At 38.7% G+C, this 27961-nt stretch overlaps 2 protein-coding genes across 4 annotated transcripts in view; one reads left to right on the top strand and one right to left on the bottom strand.

Moving 5' to 3' along the window:
- LOC108680296 (transmembrane protein 47) overlaps positions 1-14722 on the top strand; it is a 57284-nt gene extending 42562 nt beyond the window's left edge. For 2 of the 3 annotated variants that reach the window (XM_018169095.2, XM_018169097.2), the window contains exons 2-6: positions 5523-5709; positions 6035-6184; positions 6783-6845; positions 8232-8388; positions 11300-14722. In XM_018169095.2, coding sequence (XP_018024584.1) covers positions 5523-5709; positions 6035-6184; positions 6783-6845; positions 8232-8388; positions 11300-11306 — 564 coding nt within the window. In that variant the 3' untranslated portion in view covers positions 11307-14722. Of the gene's footprint in view, positions 1-1319; positions 1382-5522; positions 5710-6034; positions 6185-6782; positions 6846-8231; positions 8389-11299 lie in introns of those variants that run through there. The other variant, XM_018169096.2, reaches the window with a different exon arrangement.
- On the bottom strand, positions 14500-23603 carry LOC108680292 (mitochondrial carrier homolog 2). Its single transcript, XM_047880655.1, has 7 exons — positions 23429-23603; positions 23193-23277; positions 21643-21650; positions 18822-19045; positions 17841-18027; positions 17007-17074; positions 14500-16603 (listed from the first exon to the last, which is right to left on the bottom strand). Exons 1-7 carry the CDS (start codon positions 23531-23533, stop codon positions 16402-16404), a joined length of 879 nt encoding a protein of 292 aa, XP_047736611.1. The 5' UTR covers positions 23534-23603; the 3' UTR covers positions 14500-16401.
- Positions 23604-27961: the final 4358 nt, after the last annotated feature.

Genomic DNA, 27961 nt, shown 5'->3' on the forward strand with positions numbered 1-27961 from the left:
AAATCTTACTCTCTTACTCATACTCACTCTTACTCTCTTACTCATACTCACTCTTACTCTCTTAATCTTACTCACTCTTACCATCTTACTCTCACTCTATTACTCTTACTCTCTTACTCATATTCACTCTTACTCTTATTCACTCTTACTCTTACTCACTCTTATTCTCTTCCAACATTAGGCTCGTACACTTTTGAGGTCCCGATAAAACATATGCATCTTAGATGCTCCTCGCTCTGCATCACGGCTTCTCCACACAAATCTCTGCCTATATTTTTTGCTCAAAGCCCAGCAGCTGGCGCTTTTATTGGGATGATAAATGATGCTTCCAGAACGTGATGTTGCTGAAAGCGTTGCCGTTCTATTGCATGTTGCGTGTATCGTTCTAACATAATAACTTAGCTTATAGGTGTCTTAGGTAAGTCAGTTACGACTCGCCAAAAATAGGTAAATACGTTGTAGTGAATAATTCGAGTGATATAAGTTACATTGCATTAGATATATACTCGAATATGTCATACAAATGATTGAGTAAGATGATAGACTTTCACTGTATTACAGCAGAGAATTGTAAACAAAGCCCGCCGAAGTTTTTGTGCGTTTATAAGTATTATAATAATTTAGAAGCAATTATTTCACACTCATATGTACTGCTGATGTAATATGAACTAAAAATTTTCTGACGTGCATTGGAATCGGATGCAGCTCATTGCGCGTACGTATTTATTTCCAATCATGACAGTAAATACGTCCGGGTACAAAGAATTCTCGTCCAATCATATGCGATAAGATTGGCTGAGCTTCTGCGAACCTGAGTAAAACTTCCTGTAGTGTAAATGATTGCTCTGTACCTGTAGTGTACAGCTGAGTACAACTCCGTGTTACTCCCTCCCTGTAATGTACTTTACTTATGGTTGAACTATATAAGGTTGACCCACGAGGATTTCCGTCTTTCAGTTCAGCTTTCTTGAGACGTCACTGAGATCGAGAAACGTAAACAAACCCGTCATTCCCATGATGGATTGGTTGATTGGTTTGATGACTTTGATCGCATTTCGGTGATTGGTTAATGCCCGTGACGTCGCTGAGATCAGTGACGTCACTGGCGAACAGCAAACTACATCCGCAGTAATGAGCTTCTCATGGGTCAACCTTATACCTGTTCAACCATGTACTTTACGTGACTCGTCGCCTCTCACGCACGTGATGATCGCGTTGCGCGAGACGTGAACGGAAATGGACGGCCGCAATACAGAGTGCGTCAGTCCCACGCCGCAATCTCCTTGTAACCTACCGCCAGTTTGTCGTGAATTGCTCCCAAGTCAACATGTGTGGCCTTCGAGGGTGTCTACTTATCCTCATGTTTGGATCCGTCAACGGCGTTAGTAAAGATTTCGTCTTAGGTATTAGTCTGGATAGTCTATATTCACTAAAATGTTTTCTCTGTTTATAAAGAGTGTATTGTTATTTGTTTTGCCTGAGATTGATATATCTTGACCCTTTCCCGCGGCACGTGAGTTGTGGTTGAGCTTTTCGTTGAGTCTGTACATTTGTGAGATTCGCGAATTTTTGAGCTGCTTTTCCCCGCATGCCGCGTGTTTTCGTTAACCAAGTGTAAGAAAACAAATTATAATTATTGTATCCTTAAGGCTTAAGGTAAAAAGTTTATTTTAGATATCCAGAACTGAGCGTCAAAACTAAAGATGCATGCAAATTATTGTACCACTACATTTAATATGATGTTTTACGACCCTGATTCTCGTTGGTCCCTGCATCCATTCATTTATTCATAGTTTTGGGCTCATAACCACGATTGCTATAAGACTCGTCCACATGATCGATGATCGTGGTGTGCGTGCCGCTCACCTTCTCAATTAGAATCGAAATTGTATTCAAAATTAATACGAAGTTTGGTATATGCAGAAAATAGTTCATTATTTTTCGTGATTTGTTCGAGTACACATCTTGAAGTCTTCAATTTTAACACAAACTTAGCCCCGTTTTTATGAAAAATAATGTGTGTGTGGGTTAGTGGTATAAATAAGCTGGTATTGTTACTAGACCATCAGCTTTGCTGAATTGTGTTCCTTCAATATTTTTTGGACATGATACCGGAACTGTAGCCGGCTCCGCGCTTTTTTCGGAAATATTCATCTCATGTATTTTTGGCAGCGAATTTCTTCCGAGACCTTGAATGATTTATAAGCTTTAAAAATGTATGAATAATTTCCGTAAAAATAAATACGTGAAAAGTTAATGGTAAAAATCAGGGTCGCTAATTCGCAGTTTATAGAATATTCGGGCTGTGCAGGCGCTGGGCCGGCATGTGGGAGCTGCGGTCGTGACGCGTGAAGGTGATCGTGGCTACGGCGGATGTGGCGCGCTCTGAAGGAAGTCGGCGCGCCGGTTCCTTGCGTCCTTTAAGATTTTTAAATGTGCTAGCCGCGTATGCGGGTTGTGATCGACTATCTGATCTATCGAATGGTGCGCTCAATTGTCATGTACTTTTGTTGTGCCGGTGCAATTATTCTTTCCTTGCTAATTTTTGTTAGTCTTTACCTTTCGTAAACGTGTAAGATTATAATGAAGAAATTTATACTTTGCTATCTTATTCATTCAGAAATTTATCTACCAATCAACAAGTATATAATAATAAAACAAAAAATTTTTGAAGATCTTACTTATTCGTAACGGATTAATTATAATAACTTATTTTCTAGTTTTTACTTTTACATCATTTCATGCGTGGAGCAACATACCACATACAAGCAATGAATGAATGAATGGAATGCAGGCTTGAATGCTCCCAGGCTTTCTTATTCAAGCATCTACAGAAGAATTATTCTGAAGCATTCGATCACGTCTAAAAACGTAGGCGAACGCGGCTTTACTAAATCGATTAATTCTCTCAGGTAAATGAAAGAAGCTTTGTCCAAATAGCGACGCACTCTCTGCCCTTGTGCGGGTCATTTGTACCCTGTTTGGCAGGCAAAAAGCCGTATCAGTGCTCCGCCTGCTTTCTGCTGGTGTCTGGGTAAAAAAGTGTGTCAATATTTGGATAATGTATCCCTTCATTTTTCAATTTTTGGATAATGTTACCCCATTCATTTTTTAATTTTTGGATAATGTTACCCCATTCATTTTTTTAATTTTTGGATAATGTTATCCCTTCATTTTTCAATATTTGAATAATGTTACCACCTTCATTTTATAATGTTACCCCTTCAATCGCGTGAAATAATTTCTTTCCACGTTTCCATTGTTGCTCATATACTTGATGAGCTGTGGCTGCTGCGTCTCTTTGGTGGAAGTCATTTTCTCTCGTTGGTCATTGTATATAATCAGCATTTATATCATTTGCCTATAACGCTTTTAATCAACACTCATTTCATCTACATTTCCTCTTTAGTCTTTACAAAATATTGTAATTAGATTATGGCAGAGAGTTCGGTCATGAATCATTTCATGACCGAACGGTCATGAAAGGTATTAGTATACGGTCGACATATACGGTCGTCAGCAAATAAAAGTTTACGGTCATGAAATCATTTGGTGTTTTTAAAAGCAATTTGTATGAAATACTTGGTGCATGAGCATGAATATCGGAGTGAGAATACGCGATCCTCGTTCAAGAGTGAGTTCTGAACAATACGATCTAATTGACGAAATCTCGATGCTTTTGGTATTTTTAAGATTGAGTTTTCTCATCATTTTAATATTACTTTGCTGCGATAGATTGACAAAAAACTGGAAAATCGCCAATAATTCGTGATCAAAAGCTCCCATTATACCATTTATAGTTGCATCGTTACAGTGTTAATATCATCATGACTGCAGAGAATCGCTTGTGCTGCTGTGTTGGCTTGCTTTACTTGCACACTGAAATATAATCTGCAATAAGTGGCTCCGGATCGGTGCTAAAATAGTTGCAACATTCGCATGTATTTTTACTTTTATGTCTACGTCAGGCAAAGCCAGTTATTTTTGCTGATTAAGTATAATATATTTTTTTGTGGCATAACATTTCTGTAACAATGGCAACCTAAGCACAAATTTCATGGATTGAAAGTCTCAATTGTATAATCAGAGATTAGAGCTAAATTACTAATGCTCTCGAACCGTCCCCATGCAATACGCGTGAGCCCTATAGAATTCACTATTTTGTCAAAGATAACCACAAATTTGAACGCAGCATGTTTTTAATAATAGAAAAGTTTCGTATAGAATATTTTCGGGTATCTTTTTATCACCACTTGTCTTACTATGTGCATTCGTATTTCGTAGCATTATTATCTTCATTCCCTTATTTTTGTTAGCTTCGATATTGTAAATCTTGCGTCATGATCTATCTTGCCTTGTAACAAATCGCCTCGGTATCTTCATAACAATTAACGATGTGTAATTGTAAAATTGTCACGTAGAACAAAGGAATATAATTAGTTTGCTTGTGTTACTCCTGAATGAGACTGTGTACGTTCTGGACTTGCTGCAACAACTTCGTAAGTCTCCCTTGATGTCAACGTTTGCACTGTCGTTGTATATACCGATGTAGGCCTCGAAGTTTGATGAAGTTCACGAAGAGATGAAGGTTAGCGTTGCTGTACTTGCTGCTTTTCTATGATAACCGCTCGCCCGTTGTCATCTCAAATGCAGATGCATTCAGGACGATCGTCCGTGCAACAACGATGTAATTGCCACGCCGAGCTCAGCAAATTTAGCTTTTATGCTTATACATAAAATAATTCAATTTCTCGTGTGATAGAGAAATTTATTTCTTTTCTCTTTGCTTTAAGACGCGTCAAATGTTATGATTTTTCTGTCTCGTTTCCATCAAGTAATCTGCTATTAATCAATAAGTGTGATTGTAATTAGAATTGCAGGTCAACAATTGCGTTCCTTGCCGTTAAGAAAACTTTGTAGTGCGCCACGCGTTGCATTGCCTCCTACTCGTTTCGAGCGGTCAGCGATTTTAGTAAAACTGTATTCTAAATTTTCTTCTTGTGTAGCTTTGCCATCTCCCGATATATCTTCTCTTTATTACATCGCAAATTTTTTAAGGTTGGGTCATATTTTGTATTGAATTGATTTATGTTAACTAATTTACCTTGGATACGAGGTATATCGTATATAAGCGTTTCTTTGTCTCTCGAGACAAAACTCATACGCGGTATTGTCTCTGGAGATGCTGTGGTCTTGTGTATTACGCGTACAACTCGGTTCCGAAAACCTAATATAGTGACTTTCTGGTTTTATAATGTCATGAGATAAATCAGTTACTATTTTTTAAAATCTTGGAATGTTGCGACAAAATTTACGTTTTTAACATCTCACAACGAGGAATCTGCCCTACATGTTTCTTTTTTAAACGTCAAGTAGTCTCATGCGTTATGTTTATTTTGAATTTTACTGCGTAGCGATAACCGATGAATACGAAGTGATGCTGAAGTTTGATATAATAACCGCCTCATGTTATTATAGTAATAATAACATGAGATAGAGATGGTAATTAATTAATGTTGCAGGTGATCGCGCTGGTGTGCGGTGCCATCACCAGCTTCCTGATGATCCTGGCGCTGTCATCGAGCGACTGGTTGCTGGCGATGGGGTGGCGCCAGGGGCTGTTCGAGCACTGCATCGAGAAGGGGGCACCCACCCCCCTGCCTTTCAAGGTCGAGGCCGATTATGGCTGCTACCCTGCAAGAAATGAACGTGAGCATAAAAGTGTATTTCCATAGCTTTTCCAAACTAATGCTTACGTCAGTGTGTATGCTATCAGATATTACTATATACGTAGTGGGCGGTAGTGCTTCGTTACGTAACCGTTGCCTCTCACAAGTGCTTTAATTAGTTGTCTGATAATATAAAAGTTGAAATGATCTTTTGTATTCTCGGGTTGCAAAAATATTCCCTCTCTCAGATACTAAACGCTTCTCTGTGATCAGCATCATAATGATGGCCAACTTGGTTATGATGATGATCATTATGATCTTGGTGATGGTTAACGATGATGGCTAACTTGGTTGATTTATCCCAGCGTACATCATGGGGGCGGCGGGGCTGTGCGTGATCTGCCTGCTGCTGTCCTGCCTCGCGACGATCCTCACAGGTCTCGGCCTCCACGCCACCGACACCAGCGCCAAGACCCGCTACTACCGCGCCGCTGTCTGGGTCATGACCCTTGCCTGTGAGTGCTACAAACTCCGCGTCACCTAGCACATTACGTCGAAATAACTTTAATTCATTGCTGTCTAAACTTAATCTACTCGTAATCAACTCTGTTTCAACGTCATTTGCCTGAAGGGAGACTCCATGTATCTTTGTAGTCCCAATCATCGTGTCCATGTACGGGTAGCTTTAGATTGGAATTATGCGTTGGAATTAGTTCAATTAACTCGAAAAGTTGATATTTACTTGTCAAGTTGTCTTATTTTCCGAAATGAGTGTCCTCATAATATTGGTCTTGTTACATCGTATCGATATGTTATGTTCCATTTTATTGACTTTATTGGCTGTTATTTCTTGCAAGCCACACGATTGTTTAATCGTTCGTTACAGAACTACTATCTAACGGACAAATAGAGGGTCGCGAAGTAATACTTTTTACATCCTTGTGTATTTAAGCTTATAAGGAGTCCTATTAAATTTTACTTATCACTTTTCCATCTCTAAATCGTGTCGTAACGACCTTAATTGCGTTGCTCAAGTTAGGTTGAGGAGGCACAGTAGTTATAGGTCAGGCCGTATGTATCGTCGATGTTCTAACGCCGGTGCTGTGGTTGCAGTGGTTGCGGTGCTGGTGGCGCTCATCCTCTACCCCGTCTTCTTCGCTCAGGAACTCGAACTCGGTGAGTCCTCGGCAGACCTGGGATCTTACGATCATAACTCGCTTTAGTACACGTAGCGGCCTAAGAACATGTAGCGGCCTAAGTAAACGTAGCGGGCTAAGTACACGTAGCGACGTAAGTACACGTTGCGGCCTACGTACACGTAGCGGCCTAAGCACACGTAGCGACCTAAGTACACGTAGCGGCCTAAGTACACGTAGCGGCTTAAGTACACGTAGCGGCTTAAGTACACGTAGCGGCTTAAGTACACGTAGCGGCCTAAGTACACGTAGCGGCCTAAGTACACGTAGCGGCTTAAGTACACGTAGCGGCCTAAGTAAACGTAGCGGGCTAAGGACACGTAGCGGCCTAAGTAAACGTTGCGGGCTAAGTACACGTAGCGACCGATTCCTCGTATAAAACTGATAATATAAAACCTCGTATTTTCTTTAAAAGCCCTCAGTGATGTTTGAGAAGACGGCCCCTGCTCCGACATTCCCTGCCATTTGAACGCATTAGTATGTGTCTGTTCTCATAAATTTCATGCCTCGCTTAAATGGCTCAAGTTTGATTGAAAGAAGAAGAAAAGTACCTGGGCATTTATTTTTTGAAAGGAAATTTTAAATTTTATTACTCGCAGTGTAGGAGAGTGATAAATTCTATCTATTTGCAGAAGGTTAATTTTGCATTATTTTCTTCAGAAAAAAAAGACTCAGCCAGGTTCAGTTGGCGCAATAAAAGTTCATTTTATGTGTACAAGTTTAATCTCGCATTGCTCTGATAATCGGATTTACTGCTCATGAACTTCTCCTCTGTAGTCTGCATGTATTATTTCCAATATTAGTAATCAATATGAATCAAGTAGCTTCAATATCAATTTAAATTAGATTTCACTAAATTTTGATGTAAAATCTCGGAGAGGATATAATATTTGTTCGTGATTGAATATTTTCCTTAAATGTTTACCATGTTAGTTGAAATGGAATTTAGTGTTTTATAAACCCACCCATTTCTTCCCATTTACATTATATAATTTTTCGGAATTGAGTACCGAGTTATGCGTCCGTATAATTCATTCGATCATTTGTTCCTCAATGAAGTTTGTGGTCTCGTCGTGCATGCAAATGAGTATGTAACTCAAATGAGTGCTTATTTATAACAAGTATTTGTTTCATGTTGGTTCGTAAATGAGTATGAAGTATCTACCTATCTACCTTATAAATGAGTATCTACCTTGTATTGAATCAACGTGTACAAAGTTCCATCTTTTATGACCCTTTCACGCTTTTCCGTCGTTCGACGGGAAAGCGGTGTCGGTTTTTACCTCTATCCTAAATTGTTTATTTATTTTGATAATGAGTGGTTATTCATAATGAGTATTTGTTTAATGTTGGTTCGTTGGCGCAGGTAACCGCGAAGTGTGGGAGTTTGGCTGGGCGTACGGCGTAGGCTGGGGCGCTGCCATCTTCCTGTTCGGGGGCGTGGTGCTGCTGCTGTGCGACCAGGAGGAGGAGGAGATCTACTACAAGGAGAGGACCATCATACATGCCGAGAACGACTCCAGGTGCCTAGCGTCTGCTAGAACATGAATATCTAGAATAGTTAATCCTCTCGTCACTAATCAGGGTTGGCGATTTTTTTGATTTAAAAAAAAATCAAAAAAATAAAAAATCAATGATTTTTTTTATTTTTTCATGATTTTTTTGATTTATTTGATTTTTTTGATTTTTCAACTTTTTTGTCTTTTTGAAGTGTTTTTTTTTATGTTGCAATTAGCCTATTAACAATAACAGTATATGGATCATAATGGATGGCTAAAAAGGGCACTTATTGCCTTCAATAATGGCCAACAGGCCAAGGTGGTGTTTACCACTTAGGGATTTTTGGGTAAACAATTATTGGTACTATGTCTATTCATTAGCTTTGTAACCTGTAAGGAGCAAGGTAATAAGCTAAATATTGACCATTTAACTGGCTTCAATATACAAAAACACTTCAGGAATGCAGATCTTCTAAACATTGAAGAGTCACATAACAGATAGGTAGCTGATAGCACAGTGCACAACACTATCAATAGATCCACTAGTTTTATGTCCTAAAAATCTACCAGACTCTACCCTCTATACACACCGACTAGTAGTGACTGTAGCTGATAGCACAGTGCACAGCACTATCAATAGATCTACTAGTTTTATGTCCTATAAATCTACCAGACTCTACCCTCTATACACACCGACTAGTAGTGACTGAGTGACTGACTGCACTGTTCCCATTTAATTCAGACCAATAAACCAATACTAAACGTAAACTGAACGATAACCAAACAAACCTCATACGACTTGAAACGAGACTTAAGTTATGAGAAAATCTAATACTGTTTGAAATAAACATGTGCACAATTCAAATATTTTATATCCATTCACTGCATTTAATTATTTTATATATAGTCTTATAATTGTAATAGTTTTGTTTCTAGTTTTAAATTCACATATTTAAAGATTGAAATTAAATATTTTAATTAGAATACTCGTATTAGGGTGGAAAATCTTTCAAATTGCCTAAAAAATCAATACTACCTCTCAATATACAGGGTGGGGGAGAACCGATTGAGCAGTTTTGAGGTAAAATAAAAGAGTAATGGAGGTACATAAAGAAGAAAGTTTATATTCCTAGAAGTTAGCATAACATACCATTTAGAATACTTATGTTTTGAAAACAATATCTGGAAGATAGGGCCTTTAGCTGCAACACACTGTTGGAGTCCTTCTCAGAGGAGGGAATAACCGTAACAGTGAATTCCGATCCGATCGCTATGCTGCAATGTTGCAAAATTTCTTGCAGCCCATGATGGAAAACATTGTTGAAAGTGAAGCATAGCGTGACGTGTGGTTCCAGCAGGATGGGGCTACAGCTCACACAGCCCGAATGTCACCTAATGTTTTGAAACGCATGTTTCCCGGACGTCTGGTGTCTCTGAGGGGTGATTTACACTGGCCTGTGAGGTCACCTGATTTGAGCATTTGCAATTTCTTTCTTTGGGGACATATAAAAGAGAAGTTCAGAAGTTGCCCTCACACCCTACCACAGCTAAGGGATGGATTATTGCAGCAGAGGTTATGGCCATACCTTGCCATATGTGTGAACGTGCTGTAGAAAACTTCCGAGAACGACTCCAACAGTGTGATGCAGCTAACAAACCCCATTTTCCTGATATTGTTTGCAAAACATAAGTATTTTAAATGGGTATGTTATGCTAATCTTGAGGAAAATAAACTTTCTTCTTTATGTACCTCCATTACTCTTTTATTTCGCCCAAAACTGTTCAATCAGTTCTGCCCCACCCTGTATAAGCTAGCTAACACATTTAAATTGTATATTGTAATCAATATATAACAAATAGTCAAATAGTTGAAGACTACTTATAGCCTTATAAGAATTAGCTAAGCTGTTAGCTACGTACAATGTATTGCACACTTGATGCCTCTGTACCAAAAACATTCAATTTATTGGAACCTAATACACACTTAAGGCAACAAGTTTATGTACCAATTTGTCATTTATAGTACATTTATACTAAACCATGAATAACAATACCTCAATATAAATTAAAGACTGATACTCAATATATATAAATATATGAAAAAATCAAAAAAATAAAAAAAAAAATAAAAAAAATCATGATTTTTTTATAAAAAAATCAAGTGATTTAATCACATGATTTAATCATTTTGATTTAATCATTGCCAACCCTGTCACTAATGAAAGATGATCATATTTTTATGTAAGAAAACTTGTGACGATATATACGGCTGCTCGACATGTGCGCGACTTATTTGCCAGGGCCTATACTTTCAAAAAAAGTTAAGAGATCGTAAGTTCATCAGTCAATCATTGACGGCCTTTCAAGTAAAATCCACCAATCATAGACAAGAAAATAGAGCGTAAGTACTAACGTTCACTTAGCGAGCTTTGAAAGTATCCACCAATCATAGACAAGAAAATAGAGCGTAAGTACTTACGTTCACTTAGCGAATTTTGAAAGTATGGCCCCTGGAGATGTAGTCTATGTTGCTGGTGCTCCAAAACAGAAACAATTGACTTGCTTCTTATCTAATGAATTGAAATAAATTAGGTCAAACTATATTGAATTGTTGCAAATTGGGATATAACAATTCATTTTCTTCATTCTTATGGGCATAAGAATGAGTCATGAAGAATTTAGTTTTTGTAATTGTATCATCATGGGATTACTGTTGATAAGTTTCTTATTTTCCGTATTTCTGAACAAAAATCCAATCGCTTGACCAAGCTCATTATTTGTCATGATTCTGGGAAAAGATGTTCGATAATAATGGCCCGTGTTCCTCTCAGTTTCTGCTTGAACGTTTGTACTGTGAGCTCCTATTCACAATTCTGATTGTGAAAAGGAGATTCTTATTATTACTATTTCCCTTATTCTTTCTTTAACTGCTCAGGGCATAACTACGCCGTCTGCTACCTCCGGGACTTGCTGATACAGCAGCCCTGCACTACCGTCTCAGCGTCGTTGCGTGCTGCTGACTGATCTCTTGCCCACCATTCTAAACAGACGAGGAATAATCCACATCTACTTGAGCATTAGGTTCAACATAAAATGGTACAAGTTTGATTCTATCCTCGTTTGATTCGTAAGCATTTATCTCGTATACATCCCCTCTCTCTACCTTGTATTGAATCAACGTGTACAAAGTTCTATCTTTTATGACCCCTTCACGCTTTTCGGTCACTCGACGGGGAAGCGGTGTCGGTTTTACCGCTATCCTAAATTGTTTATTTATTTTGATAATTGACGTCAAGGAATTTTTTTAAGTTTTGCATACTGCAATGTCCTATTATTTTGTAAGATTACATCCAACGCTTGGCCGGCTTCAGTTTGAAAATGGACATCAGGACGAGTTTGGCTACAGTTCAAAAATTTTTCCTGACGACGAACTCGCTAGGAATGTGCCAAGCATTTTCTTGTTGCCACTCTATTGTCTGCAACCACATGAAGTTCGCAATGTAATTTCTGGTTACGTCTACACGTTAGAGAACTAATTATTATATTCGTTTGCTTACATCTACTCAAATGTAACACAGAATCTCCCCTACGACGATGAAATCAAAACTAACTACACTAGCTCTGAATTTACCGAAATCTGAAAGTCTTTCAGTGCTGATTTCTCGTCCAAGAATCTCGTAGTGTTTTAAATTTATGTTGCACGGCGATCGTGAGCTTCTTCGTTCTTTTTCGACGAACTTCATGCGTTTTTATCGCTGAAACATAGTTACTTGGTTTCAGCTCGAGGCTATTGTGTTATACAAGAAAGGAAACAAGTCTGGTATACGCTTGTGCCAGCTGTTGTGTGCTGTTCTGCTGGTGTTCTTGTGTTCTTTATGTCGAGACTATCAATTATGGTGCTATGCTTCACTTCAAATGGCCCTGAACAATCCTAACCTCACTGTTACCGTCATCACTTAAAAACTATTTATCGCTTCAGCTGATCCTTTTTACGTGTAAGCTTCGTATTTGTTTGTTAGTTGGCTGACTGGATTTCGTGATCGTATTCTTCGACTGCACAATCTATAGTGAAAGGTAGCAAGCTCTTTCAATTAATGGTAAACAATTTAATTCTTTCAATTAATCTGTACCTGTTATCCAACTGGATTTGATTTGTTCATAATAGTGACTAGGTTAGCTCAGTTGAAGTTCAATAGAACATAAAATTGTCATCAGTTTGTACAGTTTTGACATATCAAAGAGTTAGTACGCACGTTATCTGTTGATCACGCCACGCTCCTGAGGCTCGACTCTCTCGTCTGGAGAACTAACTGCTCCTGCGACGCTTCCTCATGAAACTCCACTGCTGCTGCTGCTATTATTATGTAAGAGAAGATATTATTAGATAATATTATCGTGCTTGTAAAGTTGATCTTTATTGTTACTTGACGATTGGTTGCATTATGTAAATATAGCTTATTAGGTAATGGGCCGAGCGATGGCCAGTGGACATGGTACAGCTATGCCTTCTTCAGGTCACCGTAGTGACTGTAAATATATTGTGTGTTGATGAGTTACTTCGAGCTGCTATGTGTGGTCCAGCCGATGGAGTGGAGGCGGTTAAGGCTCTGAAATTACAAGCCAACTCGACGCTCCGACTTGTTTTGAGGAGTTTAAATAGACGATTTGATGTTACCATAATATGAGGGTTTTGAACCTTCACATGTTTCCTGATCACAAGTTTCATTTCCATGCCAATTCATGTCCAGAGGTTGATTGCATACGGAATCGCGTGAAATAATGCAGTTAGCATTGCTTCCTAATCTTGTGTCATTAGTGAAAAAATTTCCCCAATGCTTTGTTTACAAGCCGCCTCATTTATTGGTTGTTGATTCGCTCTATTGAAAATTAGTGATGTTAATAACCCTCGTAGAAACATGTTTCATGTGCCGGAAAATTTATCTAGCCCGCGAATTTTTTAGTGAATTTTCTCTGATCTGTCGATGCTGGAAATTTGTTAATGACTTTAATTTAAGACGCAGCTACTTGAACGTCGGAACTCACTCTTTGAGCTTGATGAAGAATTATCTGCATGAGAAACTGTATAAATGTGTTTATCATGTAGCATCAATGGAGTGGCACGTATGGCTGTTGGTGATGTCGTGGCGTACTGATTTTATTGGCCCGCTTGCGGGGACCGGTGTGGCAGTGACTTCAATGACAATTATTCACGATAACTGGTCTAGCAATAGAGCCTCCTTATTGCATTGGGTCTGTTTGAAGAGCCACTCCTCTCGTTTTTTTCATGGATGGATATTGTCAATTGCAGGGACTTTCTTCTCTGAAAAGCGCATCTCTTGTCACATTCCGCCCTGTCCTCTACACATTAAGAATCTGACAACCCGACCTCAATATTACTTCCTGATATTTGAAGAATCTGTAATAGAATGGTGCGAGTTATCCCAGCCACGGTTATGATGGCACCCACCACTTATTCCATGAATTAATATGCATGCCTTTGTTGTATACTTTTTAAAGGTAATCATGTTTATGAATATAACGAAGTTTAACTGCTGACATATATCAACAATTTTACTTTTCATTGACGTTTCATTTTTATTGATGGCTTGTGCGTTTGAACAGAGTAAGGCGATCTTTATAATTGTGAACCATCTTCAATGATGAACCCAAGTACCGAGTCTGTGCTTCGCAAGTCGCCTTGTGGTTGTGAAATTCGCCGTAAGGCTTCGCGTGTCTGCTAGCAAGAATTATTCTCAGCTTCCACTTGCGCTCGTAGTTGTGGCTTGTAAATTTGAGTGTCGCGCTGGAGAGACTAAACTCGGTTATGTCGATGGTATTATGCAGCTGTACTAGTCACCATTTAGCGCAGGTATTTATTTACTATTAAGAGGCAATGCACGCCCAGCAGGAGTTACTTTTCATCCTTTCTAAACTAAGCATTCGATATTAATTTCCATGACGCAGGTAAGAGACTATTAAGAATTGTCCGTTATTAACGCATCACTTATGCTTCTAATACATATTGTTAATAATATTTCCTAAGTTTTTAACGACCCTGTGTCAAAATGTGGGTTCGACACTTTACTAGCAATTGAAGACTATGCTTTATCTGAACAGGTTGACAGGTTGAAATACTGAGAGTTTTCAGCTATATTTACAACGTTTCACTCGTGTGTATCTGCATGAAGATGCTAACCTAGTTTCACACATTTATTGTAGGAGTCGGGACTAGTAGCTACAGTAGAGAACTCAATGTTCATAATTCTACTGCCAGGAAAACAAATATACTTTCTTTCTTGAATGCCTCTAATTGCTATGAAATTTCGCCATTGATTTTTCATTACATTGAATACACTAATTACCTTTAATTCCTGCCTTATTTGTCTCTCTAAGCATAGTTTGTTGAAGCAAGTATCAGTATATTTGAAGTTGAAATAGCAGTTAACACACATGACCAGCAACATGATTACAAAACAATGATTTACTGATTAATAGCTCTCTGTTATGTTGCACAAGTCGCAACTTATATGCAATAATCACGTTTTCATTGGATAACGAAGCAAATGAATAATGAATATTAATGAAAAAAGACGTCCATCCCCTCAAAAAGCTACTCTACAACGGATTAGATCAAAACGTCTTCCACTGTAAATGCAGGGCAAAAAACTTGATTGTTGGCACAATATTCTTCTCCCTTGCAATCGAGATTTGATGTGAGACAACAAATAGCTATTTACAATGGGTACCTTCGTTCAAACACAATATTCCGAAATCATCTATCATGTGTGCACCCGGGCAATCAAAATAATCGTTAAATGAAGAATGAAAAATTACTTAAGAAAGTGCATGTGGAATAACCATAAGCAATAATCATAACAATTGTTATGCCCGAGCGGTAATTGACTAAATAATAGACTACCCCTTCATATAGGTAATACTTCTTCTCTTCGGTCCCAAAATAAAATAGCTTTTGAGAGAGAAAAAACTAGTCGAGTGTATTTGCGTGCGGCGAAGAACCAATCGAACTGAGCCAGCGGTCTTAATAGTATAATAATAATAATAATCTATCAAAAATACGTGTTAAAAAAATAACTGTACTGCTTAATCATTTTTATGTGTCTAATGCAGCATCAACTGTAGGCTGGTCGTAGCAAAAGTAACCAATTCATTCAATAAACAGCGGTTGACAAGCTCAGCCAGGGAGAACAACTCGCCAGAATGGCAGTCGTCGGAATATTCAATACCATGATCAACATTGATGTAAATACAGACATGCCTTTCACCAATAGTAATATTGGATGACATGAGTTTCATCAGCTGATAAAAATCCATTTTTCCAGGAAATTTGAATAATGAAATAATACATCTGCGGAGACTTCTCACTGCCAACACACTGCGCTCTCAGGGGGTGCTGGTGTGCTCGTGGTTCCTTACAATTCATTGCATGACAGCCGTTGGGATTTGAAACCAAGATTGAGACAAACACTCTCTTACAAATTGAGAAAAATTGATTTTAACAGAAGAGAAAGTAGTTAACATGAAAACAAATGGCTGAAGACGAGTTGAATAGCTGGCACTAACACCGGCAGTATAGATATCGAGTTCTCTTGTATTCTGCCGCAGGAAATATTCTAATTTCCCTGAGCGTTCGCAGAGCAGCTTTTTAGCTTTTAGCCTGTAGGAGACCGAAGCTCAAAACCCTAACAACAAAATAAGCCCAACATCATAGAATTATTGGCAACAATGACTGGTAAACTAAGCTAACAATCCCATAGAACACGTTCTAAGCTCAATGTTATAATCAGCTGCCTTTATTTACAATGTCTTAGTAGGTCAATATTGTTTTATTCAACGCATAATCACAACGCTTAGCATCTTTAGTTTTATCAGTGACAGATCGCAGAGCAATTTAACTACTTTGTAGTTTGCAAATCAAAAACGCAAAGAGGACTTTTAAAATCAGATTTCGTAACTTAAATCTTTGCTGTTGTCGCACCAAGCTTTCTCTAGGCACAAGTAGTCAAAAGATAACGTCGCTTAATGAAGCTTCGAGGGCACTGACAACATATCTACACGCGGCAGTAACGGCGCTCCTGACGCAGAGAAGAAAGTTGGTCCCGTGTACGCGCGCCACAGGAGGGTGCCGCCTCTCTTCAGCGCCTTCATCGACTTGAGGTGTCGGTAGCACTCCTGCCAGGACTTGTACTCGGGCATGCGAGGTGGCGATCCCGCGACGAGACTGCAATTCATGGTTAGTGTTAACAGGTACTTTACACGTACGTTCAATGGCTAAGAGAGCCATAAGCCCTAGTTTCGGTGTACGAGATGAAGGAATTAGTGTTTAATTCAGTCATCGCATTTTGACACCTAATTACTAGGAAATGCAGGCACACATGAGTGGTAACCACTCAGTCGAATGGCCATCAGTTTCTGTATAACTTTAACGAATAATAATCAGGAAAATTATGGTTTTACTAATTCATAGTTGTAGAAAGGAGGACGAATTTAAAAAATCGGCTGCTAATACATTAAGGTCGAAAATGTATAAAAAAATTACGTATACGCTACAAAAGTGGAATACTAACAAGACATGTCAAATGCATAGAAAATTCAAATTCAAAAAGCCAAACTCATTAGCTCACCCTGATCCAGAGACCGCCATGCAGCTCGACACAACTTGCAGGGGATACCACAAAGATCCGGCCAAGAACTGGAAACAAATGAGCATAATTTGAAGAGCAGCTGAGAGTGTAACCTACATTCACCAACATGGCATCTCGCTGGACCGCCACCGCTGCGAGCGCTGGCTAGCCTAAACAAGGCCATAAGTCACCTCGGGCTATCAACGAGCGAATGCTTCATACTACAATCTTCAAAACAAGGAAGCTAAATGTATTGCGATGAAAATAACCTATGTAATTAAATATACATCAGTATGAAGAGTATAAACGGCAGTGGTTTGAGGAGACGGCCGGTGGCATGTTCGATTTCGATGAATAATTTTATCGCAAGATGAAGTCTCAATATAACTAAATACGGCATGGAGTGTCCACAACAAATCACATAAAATTCGTAAGATGTGAGGTGTATACACCGGACATATTGGTTTCTCGATTTAATATATTGGTTTCAATATTAATATTGGTTTCTGGATTTAACATTACATGGTAGGTACTTGTGAACGAATGGCTTTTCATTGTGCCAAGGAAACTTTTTTCTTTTAATATGGATTAGGCATTTCTTTTGAGGCGCGCCACACACAAAATTTGCCATCTACTGGAAAGAACAAATACACTGAAGTCTTGCGTGGCAGGGGATAACATACTTCAACCCAACACTCAACAGGTAAGAACTTTAAAAACATTCGTATGAAGCTATAATCAATAGATAGCAAGATAGTACGAACCTGTTAGCACAAAAAGATCTCTTCGCATTTTCTCATCTCAATTTATTTCTTTCACATTGAATGGCGGTACCTTGATTGAGGCGCCAACGTAGCTCTGCAGGTCTTTGTCCTCGATGACGAAGTTGTTGACGATGTGTATGAGGGCGTTGGCCAGCCAGAGGCAGCCCACGTCACAGACGAGACGAGGCACCAGGCCAGCGAAGAAACCCGCCACGCCCTCCTCGCGGTAGATCACCACCACCGAACCCACGACGCTCCTGCACTCCAATACCAGCCAATCAATCAACAAAATAATAATAATGCAAGAACAATAAAAAAATGATGCGAGAAAACTAAAGTTAGAGTTTTCTACTAATTATTAAAAAGTGTAATATTTCATTGCTTGCTTGGTTCAGTATCAGAATAAGGAAGTCAGACATAATGGATTCAACCAATCTTCATGGAGAAACATTCAATAAAAAAAATTGCACTTGAATCCTAAATGATTTTTAGCTTCCCACACTACGATGAATAACAACAAGATTAAACGGGAGGACATCAGGCCTCCAACTCACGTATACTGGCCGTCGTGCCCTGCAACTCACGTATACTGGCCGTCCTGGCCCCCAACTCACGTATACTGGCCGTCGTGCCCCCCAACTCACGTATACTGGCCGTCCTGCCCCACAACTCACGTATACTGGCCGTCCTGCCCCACAACTCACGTATACTGGCCGTCCTGCCCCCCAACTCACGTATACTGGCCGTCGTGCCCCCCAACTCACGTATACCTGTCTCTTATACACATCTAGATGTGTATAAGAGACAGCACGTATACTGGCCGTCCTGCCCCCCAACTCACGTATACTGGCCGTCCTGCCCTCCAACTCACGTATACTGGCCGTCCTGCCCTCCAACTCACGTATACTGGCCGTCCTGCCCTGCAACTCACGTATACTGGCCGTCGTGCCCCCCAACTCACGTATACTGGCCGTCCTGCTCTCCAACTCACGTATACTGGCCGTCCTGCTCTCCAACTCACGTATACTGGCCGTCGTGCCCCCCAACTCACGTATACTGGCCGTCGTGCCCCACGAACTCCGCCATGGTGCGCACGGCGATCACGTGCAGCGGCTGTGACGCGATGATGGCGGCGCAGCGTCCCGCAGTCTCGCGCGCCGTGCGTCGCAGGCAGCGCTCAGTGCGCTCCTGTAGGTTCAGGTCATCGCTGCTCGCCTCGTCGTTCTGAAACATGGAGCGGTCTGGAGCATGGAGCGATCTGGAGCATGGAGCGATCTGTCATGGAGCGGTCTGAGACATGGAGCGGTCTGAGACATGGAGCGGTCTGAAACATGGAGCGGTCTGAGACATGGAGCGGTCTGAAACATTGAGCGGTCTGAAACATTGAGCGGTCTGAAACATGGAGCGGTCTGAAACATGGAGCAGTCTGGAGCATGGAGCGGTCTGAGACACGGAGCGGTCTGAAACATGGAGCGGTCTGAAACATGGAGCGGTCTGAGACATGGAGCGGTCTGANGCACTGCAATGATCGTTATATTACTGCACTGCAATGATCGTTATATTACTGCACTGCAATGATCGTTATATTACTGCACTGCAATGATCGTTATATTACTGCACTGCAATGATCGTTATATTACTGCACTGCAATGATCGTTATATTACTGCACTGCAATGATCGTTATATTACTGCACTGCAATGATCGTTATATTACTGCACTGCAATGATCGTTATATTACTGCACTGCAATGATCGTTATATTACTGCACTGCAATGATCGTTATATTACTGCACTGCAATGATCGTTATATTACTGCACTGCAATGATCGTTATATTACTGCACTGCAATGATCGTTATATTACTGCACTGCAATGATCGTTATATTACTGCACTGCAATGATCGTTATATTACTGCACTGCAATGATCGTGCAAGGACTTCACTGCATGTATTCAGTGTCAGTAAAACATGACAGCAAAGTTTTCAAACAACAAAGGCGTGCATTTTTTGTCCACAATAAGAAAAGACGGTTTGAACGGGAAAGACAATTCCTGTCATTCCTCGGTACTTCCAAACTTTCCAAAAAATGAAGGCTATACCATGTTTTTAAGCATTCAACTGTCAAACGGAGATGACGAATATAGTTAAATTCTTACTCTATTAAGAATTCAAATGAGCAAAAATGTAATACGCGTCCTGTGGAACTAAAATTAAGTCAATGAAAATAGAGATAAAAAGGTCAACTTTACTTAGCGCCACTCTTACCCTACAGGTGCACAATAGTTATATCACAAGCGGTTGTTTGAGTTTTAAAATTACATTACTAGTACGCAAAAAATTTAAAATGTAGAAAATGTTCGTAATTTTTCAGTCACACAAGAAACTGACAATAATCGCGATTATACACAGACACTGGATACGCGAGATTAAAAGCATGGTAGCAATGTTAAATAAATGTAAATCATAATTCCGAATCTCTTTGCGATTCGAATCTATTGGCAAAAAGACAAATAATTTCCGTCAAATATTCCATGGGTTCGAGTCGGGCAACACAATACATGGGGAGATCAGCATTGCATCTCGATCTTATCCTTGAGCTGATGCTCGTCCCAAGTATAGAGCTTATGGGCTTCTTGCAGCTCATTCTTAGCACAAATGATACGCTGCTTCTCTTGTTGGTTCTGAATCCTCAACTGTTCCACGTCAGCCTCAAGCTCCTACAGAAGAAACTTCTTCTCTGCAAGCTGCTGCTGCAGTTCAGGTTCCTCACAGTTGGCTTGCTTCAGGCTATGGCTCGCATCATCGATATGTTCGCGCAATTGTTCCATGCGCTGCATTTGCATGCAAACGTTCTCTTTCTGCTTGCTGATTTCTGCGTCTTCAGCTCTGATGCAGCGCATAATGCGGTTTTCCTGACATTCGTATACCGATTCACTTTCTTCTATTTGGCGCAGTTCGGTTTCCGTGAGAGCTTTCTGTTCTTGCAGTAATTCGATTGACAACGACTTCTGAAGATTGCCGAACTATAGTTCCAACATTTCCGCACTCATCTGCTTATTATCAGATTCCAAGAAAGATTCCATCGCCGACAGATCATGAGCTTTCAATTGGGCGGAGAATTCATCTTTCAGTGCCTGTTCTTCGGCAAGCATTACGTCGAGTTGCTGCCGCAATTCAGTTAATTCATTGTTCCTTTCACGTTTGTTGTTCTCAGCCTCATCCGACGCGCAGGCCAATTCTTTTTAGACCTCTTCCGACTGAGCTGTAAGTTCTTTGATTTTCTTCTTAAGCTCGTACATTTCTTGATCGTGGAACTGCAGTCTCTGTTAGATTTTCTGCGTCTCTAAAACTGTTCCAGCCGAAACGCTTTTCTGCAGCCGGATCTGATTCCTGATTTATTCATTACTTACGAGTTGGGCTTGGTATCTATCCTCAAACATTGATTGCTTGCCTCCACGATTTTGTCTCACCAGAGCCTCAATGTAATTCGTCTTGCGTCGGCATGAAGTAGAAGAAGAATCGTCTGAAGTATAGCCGCTCAAGCAACATGTGTCCAACTCTGGCAGGTCTTGGCTCCTAGTATCCGTAGTGCTCAATTCTTCATAGCACCAACGGGAGCTCGATGAAACCTTTTCTTACTTCATTTCTATAGACTAAATTCGGAGAAATTCACTATCCAGATTAACTTTGCTGAGACCGGGCAAACTTTAGTTTAAATCAGAAAGCCATGCCTTTCAAGCACATCGCGTATCTTGTTTACTTATCCGTCTCAAGCCTGAAATTCGGTGAACAGAATTTAACGAAAAAATTATTATTGTTTTAATTAAACAACTCTCGTGACATAGGTAGTTCTTCTAGCAGTGCACTGACTTGAAGATCTTGTATCGAAAACATAATGTGGAATACGGTAGGAAAACCCTGTAGGAATACCGAGCATATATAAGTGATAAGACATTGAATATTTACGACTAAAATTGAGAGAATAAATCAACTTTTCACTATATGAGCAATCCGCAACGATTCCACTGCCAAGTTTGCTTGGATAAAATTTGAATCACGCGACACCTTAACACTAAAATTTGAATCACAGACACCTCAACACTATTTTAGCAACTCCTGACGAGGTAAATATTTCTTTCGGTTTGTGACTATAAGTTGGCAAAAATCATAACCGTTCATTAATGCCTGTTAATTAAATTAAATCGGCGTACAATCAGAAAAAGAATCGATGTTGGAGAAATTGGACAAGATGTACAATTTGAAAAAAACGATTGATGACGTTAGCAAAGCTGGCAGCCTTTGAATTTGGTTCGGCAGCACATTTCAAAGCAGCGCTAAGACCAGGGATTATCCGTATGAGAGAAAGATGTACAGTAAGCTAGGTAACCATCTGAAGGGTTATCTCAGTAGTTAAGAAGCTAGGGACATATTAACCCCCTCGTGGACATTTTACAATTTACAATAATATAACACGATATTCAGAGGTAATGGTGGTAATGACATTAGACTAGTAGATAACGTGCTTCGTGTGGCATATTAAGTTGGGAAAGAAGATCGGAAATGAAGGGTGGCACCGGGTCAAAGAAGCTACGAAGGAACTGAATACATAGAAATTTAAGAATCAGCTGAAATAAATAAATATTATGAATAGATTTACAGTTCAATTTCGAGAATACTTTGTTATGGGACTAGAGAGTAGTACCGGCCTTCCATCGATGATAAAACACCCATGAGTATTGTGCGATCTGTGCTAGTCAAGCCATAAACGTGTTACTATCCTTCATTAAAATTCAACTGCTGAAAATGATAAATCTACAAGGCAGGATAGACAAAAGCTGCAATACACAATGCCGGTGGTACAGTGGCGACTGGCCACAAAGTTGTTACAAATGAGCGACACAAATATGTGTTGCCGCCCATATAATACATGGACATTTTCATCAATGGAAATTCGAAGTGCCAATATTATGACGCCAAACTTATCGCCTCTGACAGTATTAGATTGAAGCAGTAGGGAATATTCAAATTTTACAATTTAAATCTAAATCTTTGACAAAGAATTTTAATTTTATCAACATTGGGATAATCGTATGGAACGTCCATGAAAATTTCATTCGGCCATATATAATGTCGCTTATCAACACTACGTTCAATGATTTTTCTTCATTAGAAATGATGAAACTCTATCACACACATAGAAAATGAAAGTTTATCAGGAAGAGAGAGTAAAGTTTAGATGTTAAGCTACAACTCAACTTAATGATTAAAAAATCAATAAAAAATATTAAGAATTAATCATATCGTTTCACCAAGTGGATGTACCTAATGCAGCCTACCAAAAAAGAAATGTTAATTTTGTAGTAGCTTACACAAGCAATTTCAAACAGAACTGAACAAGTATAAGTATACAAAAAACTCACAGTATGAGAAGATGCTGGGATAGAATAACTTTTCCTTTCCAAGTATTGTCCGCGACTTGTAGGGAGGCAAAGGTTCATGGCCAATCTGAAAATTATTGTTTCATGAAATATCTCAATGTAGAAAGTAATCTACCCAACCTAAACTTCATTCAAGAAAATATATTCACAATGAAATGATATCAACAGCACCATCTAATAATTAAACATCAAAGAATCGATAATAAAGAAGCACATACCTGAATTAAAACTTTAGCATACTCAATTGGATGAGTACAGGCATTGAGACCAACACGCACAATGACGTGCATCCAATTGTGCTCCTCTGATGTTGGTGGAGGCATTACTAAAGATCCCTGAGCTAAAACTCTGGAATTATGCTAAAAATATTAAAACGTATACAAATACACTGATCATAGCAACAACAGCAATTCCAACTTCACTATTATAGGTAATAATAACTTGATTATATATTGACTTAGCATTGCAGTGACTCCCTTATTTCAGGGAATTAGTGACAGGGTCATCCCACATCAAGTGTACAATTTTAAAAATAGGTTCCATTTTAACATTGCCAATTTAGATGAATATCAAAACCTAATTCAATTTATGTTAAGGTATTTTGCCTTGGATAATGCAAAATTAGAAAGACTGAGAACCATCATGGGGAATAATGTTGTGGATTGATGGATGCAAAACAGTTAAATTTACAACACTGCTTTGGCACATCTACAAATTCACATTAGAAACATCATTTCAACCCAAAATTTGATAACAAGGAAACAAATTTCAACACTCAATTACTCATACTTTGCATGGGGGATGATGTCAAAGTTACAAATAATGCCATATCAAATCTGTTCATAAGATTGGTTGCCAGCATATCAAAAATAAATTTGTAATCCTTGATAGTAGAACAGACCAAATAGATAATAATATCAGTTAAACATAAATATTTAAATGTTAATTATCTTCTTTTCTTCAGTGCAACTGGTCCTATAGGTATATTACTTGTGCCAAAATTTCCAAGAGTCATTTACTGAGAATGGTACATTTGATGAAATAAAGTTACCAAAACAAAAACAATAAATTGGGGGAGAAAAATTTATTGGGAACAGAAAATGTCATCCTATAAGACATAAGGCTTACAAGTACTCATTACGGTACTCCTTTGAAAGGCTAAAATTGGCTTTAAAAAGGTAGGTAGTGCTATGCAAATTGCTGCACAATATGCATATATATACTTGGTATATATGTACAGGTTTGATTGAAGACCAGAGCGTACTTTTTATCAACAATTTTCTTATTGTTTTTTTCAATGAACCAAACAGAACTTCTTGCAGGTGCTTGGTGATCAAAAAGCAGATTACCAAATTCAATCAAACCTGTATAAATGAAGAAATTCTGCCTAACTACACTAATATATATTTATATATATTAGTACAAGTTAGCAGAAGAAGATTGTTTAATCATGGGTGGTTAATGACAATAGAATTCATTGATTTGAATTTTCAGGATTGAACAATACTGTCAAACAGGGTAATAAAGAATGATTTTGAGCGTTTTTACAACACTTCTCTTTAACTTCACTTCTTGTCTGTCTGTCTGTCTGTCTGTCTGCTACAAATCTTGTAATCGAAATTTAACAAACTTCTACTTATCCTATTGATCTGAAATTTTGCATACTTGTTTAAAGTTGGAGACAATGCATGAATCAAATGTCAAAATAAATGATTTTATAAATTAAAAAAAAAATTTTTTTTAGTATTAAAAAAATTGAAAAAATAATTTTCTCAGCTACAAATCTTATACCTGATATTTGACACACTTTTACCTCTCTAATTGATCTGAAATTTTGCACACTTGTTTGAAGTCATAGGCAATGCATGAATCAATTAATAGAATAAATAATTTTGAAAAAAAAAATTTATATATTAAAAAAAATTTATGTATTAAAAAAATTGAAAAATTAATTTTTTTAATATTCGAAAATTAAATGAGAAATTCATGGTAGATCTTTAAGATTGGAGACACTGGATTCTTTGGAAGTGTTGTCTTTAAAAAGTAATTTTTAAACGTATATTATTTGGTAATAACTTCTTACCATGAAACATTTCATAAATAAGTTTGGGCTCATTTTATAGCTCTTTGCGAGGGCTATCATATAGCATTTAAAAAAAATTCCATATGCTATTTGTAAGGTGCCATACACAAATAAAAGTGCCCCAAATTTCCCCTGGGAACGGGGTAATCCGGGACACTTGAAATAAAACCTAATTTTAAAACATTTGAAGCATGCAGAGTGTACCATCAACCAGGGCTACTCGGGACGGGCAGGGTAATTCGGGACAGTCCTCTGACACGGCGTAAAACTGTTTTAGTAGCAAAACTAATTGAATATTGCAAAACTAAATATAGTGGCGTAAACTTTAACATTTTTCCTATCTATGTAGTATATAGGAAGTTCAAAAATACTACCTACATATACTAGCTTTGAAAAATTCCTGAAAAAAATGGTGAAAAACAATATTTTGAAAAGTTACTTCTGCCAAGGTCTGTAGTAAAGAATATATTTGCCGTATTAAAAAATGTTGCTTAGAAAAGTGGCAGACAAGTGTCAGCATGAAAACTTTATTTGTGGAATTTACATACCTCAATCCAAAAAAAAAAAATGTGGCCATTTCTGCACGCCGGGGCTACCTGGGACAACCACAATCTTTCACAATCTTTTTTTTTATAGTAAATTCATTTAACCCAATTAAAATGGTGTGAAATTACAAGCCGTCTGGTAAGCTTACAGATACAGAAAAAATGCTATAAGGCTGCTGATATGAAGCTTGCAGTGGACAAGGTTGTTGTAAATGCTCAACAGCATGTTCATGGATACAGTAAATTGGTAATATTGCATCAATAATATGGTAATATCGCATCAATAATACGGTAATTATTGTATATGGTAATATCATATCAATAAAGGAAAAAAAAGTAAAAATCACAGAAAATGTCATTTATTCTACTTCTATCTCATCTACAATGAAAGAGGAGGACTTCAGAGTACTGTTAGTAATGGATGAGTACACTCTGCATGCTTCAAATGTTTTAAAATGAAGTTTTATTCCAAGTGTCCCAAGTAGCCCCATACAACAGGGCTACTCGGGACACTTTTTTTGCTTCTGGCACTTATTATGCTATTCTACGAATAGCATATGGAATTTTTTTTGGAAAAGCCATATGATAGCCCTTACAAAGAGCTTTGAAATGAGCCTAAACTTGTTTACGAAATTCAAATAAAGCCCGCCCATGGCCAGTGTAGCTATCAGCTCAGGTGCTCAGCTGACACAGCGAACCGCCCCTTTCTTCAGAAGTAAGAAAGCTTTTGCCGGGGAAGGTTGTGTTACCTGATCGGTCCGTAAAGAAGCGTTGATCAGTTCAAAATGACATAAGACCAGGTTGGTTCTTTTGAATAACCTATAGAATTGCACCATGAATTACTCATGGTTTGTACAAGGTCCCAGAAGGATTACTAGAATTTGAAACAAGAACCAACACCAGGGTCAAGATTAAGTAGGTACCATATTAAACCACAACATGCATTTGTAGTAAAAATCATTTCAATTACCAAGCTCCAATCACAATAGCAAAAGGATACGTCTCAAGTTATTATATAAATGCACGGGAGCAGCCGCTACATTTCAAAGTTGCGCTGCCCAGCTCTGTATAAATGTATGATGGTAAGCCAAAGTTTACACCACATCAATAATTGATTCGTCTCGTTAAGTCTCCTTAAAATGGCTATAAATTCTGGGAAATTTTAAGATACCAATTTTAACCGGGATGTCTCATCTCATCTCGGTATCATCCCGGAATTCCTACGGACAGCTGAAAATTGTCCCGGTTTTTATTGCGAACCGGGACAGAGTCTGTTGTCTCGTCTAGTCTTGGATAGAAAAAAAAATACCAAACGCAGCCCGCGCCCCGCAGGAGTCTAGTAGACAGAGAGAAACCGTTTCACGCAAGAGGAGGAAAATGTCAGTATTGAGAACATTGAAGTAGTAGTAGGCTAAAGCGCTAAACTAGTAATTTCAGACTCCAGCCACTGGGTGCTGGATCACTAGGACAAAGAAGGAGTAGGAAGCCTGACCTGGGTCCGGACCGAGCCAGGGGCAGGGCGAGCGGGCCAAGCCCCCATTGCCAAATTGCCAAAACCAATCGGACCTAAAGCTATGATCCCAGAATTCAACTAGCCTAGGCTATGTGACAGTACGTCAGTACCTAACCTAACCAATTAACCGAGCATAGTGACAAACCAGAGATTTTCTAGAATCAGTTCATTTTTATTTTCCTCATTTACCCAAGATTTAAACCAATTTCTTATGTATGATGATGCTGGTATCCAGGTTACTGGTATTATTGCAGATTAACTACATCCAAAAAATAGGGTGTTTTTTTTTTAATTATATGTTTTTTGGGGTGTAGATTACGAATCTGAAATCCATTTTTGGCGGTCAGCATCGGAAAACCGATTTTTTTCCGACCCAAAAATTGCGCTAAAAATGCCTAACCCGTTGCACTGCAACGGGTAAAGAAGACGAAAATGTTACCCGTTGCACTGCAACGGGTAACATTTTCGTCTTCTTTGTCCATAAATCTGGAGATACATTGCCACATCGAGAGATCACAAAGCCAAAAATGGATTTCAGATTCGTAATCTACACCCCAAAAAACATATAATTAAAAAAAAAACACCCTTTTTTTTGGATGTAGTTAATCTG

The sequence above is a fragment of the Hyalella azteca genome, unplaced genomic scaffold (assembly GCF_000764305.2).
Source record: "Hyalella azteca isolate HAZT.00-mixed unplaced genomic scaffold, Hazt_2.0.2 contig5828, whole genome shotgun sequence".
Taxonomy (NCBI): domain Eukaryota; kingdom Metazoa; phylum Arthropoda; class Malacostraca; order Amphipoda; family Hyalellidae; genus Hyalella; species Hyalella azteca.

Bases quoted from the DNA above. Each gene is read 5' to 3' on its own strand.
- LOC108680292 (XM_047880655.1), bottom strand. From the start codon at position 23,533: ATGCCTCCACCAACATCAGAGGAGCACAATTGGATGCACGTCATTGTG. The intron at 23,278-23,428 runs GTATGTGCTTCT...AATAATTTTCAG, and splicing joins ATGCTAAAGTTTTAATTCAG to ATTGGCCATGAACCTTTGCC. The intron at 18,028-18,821 runs GTGAGTTGGGGG...ATTGGAGTGCAG, and splicing joins GGGCACGACGGCCAGTATAC to GAGCGTCGTGGGTTCGGTGG.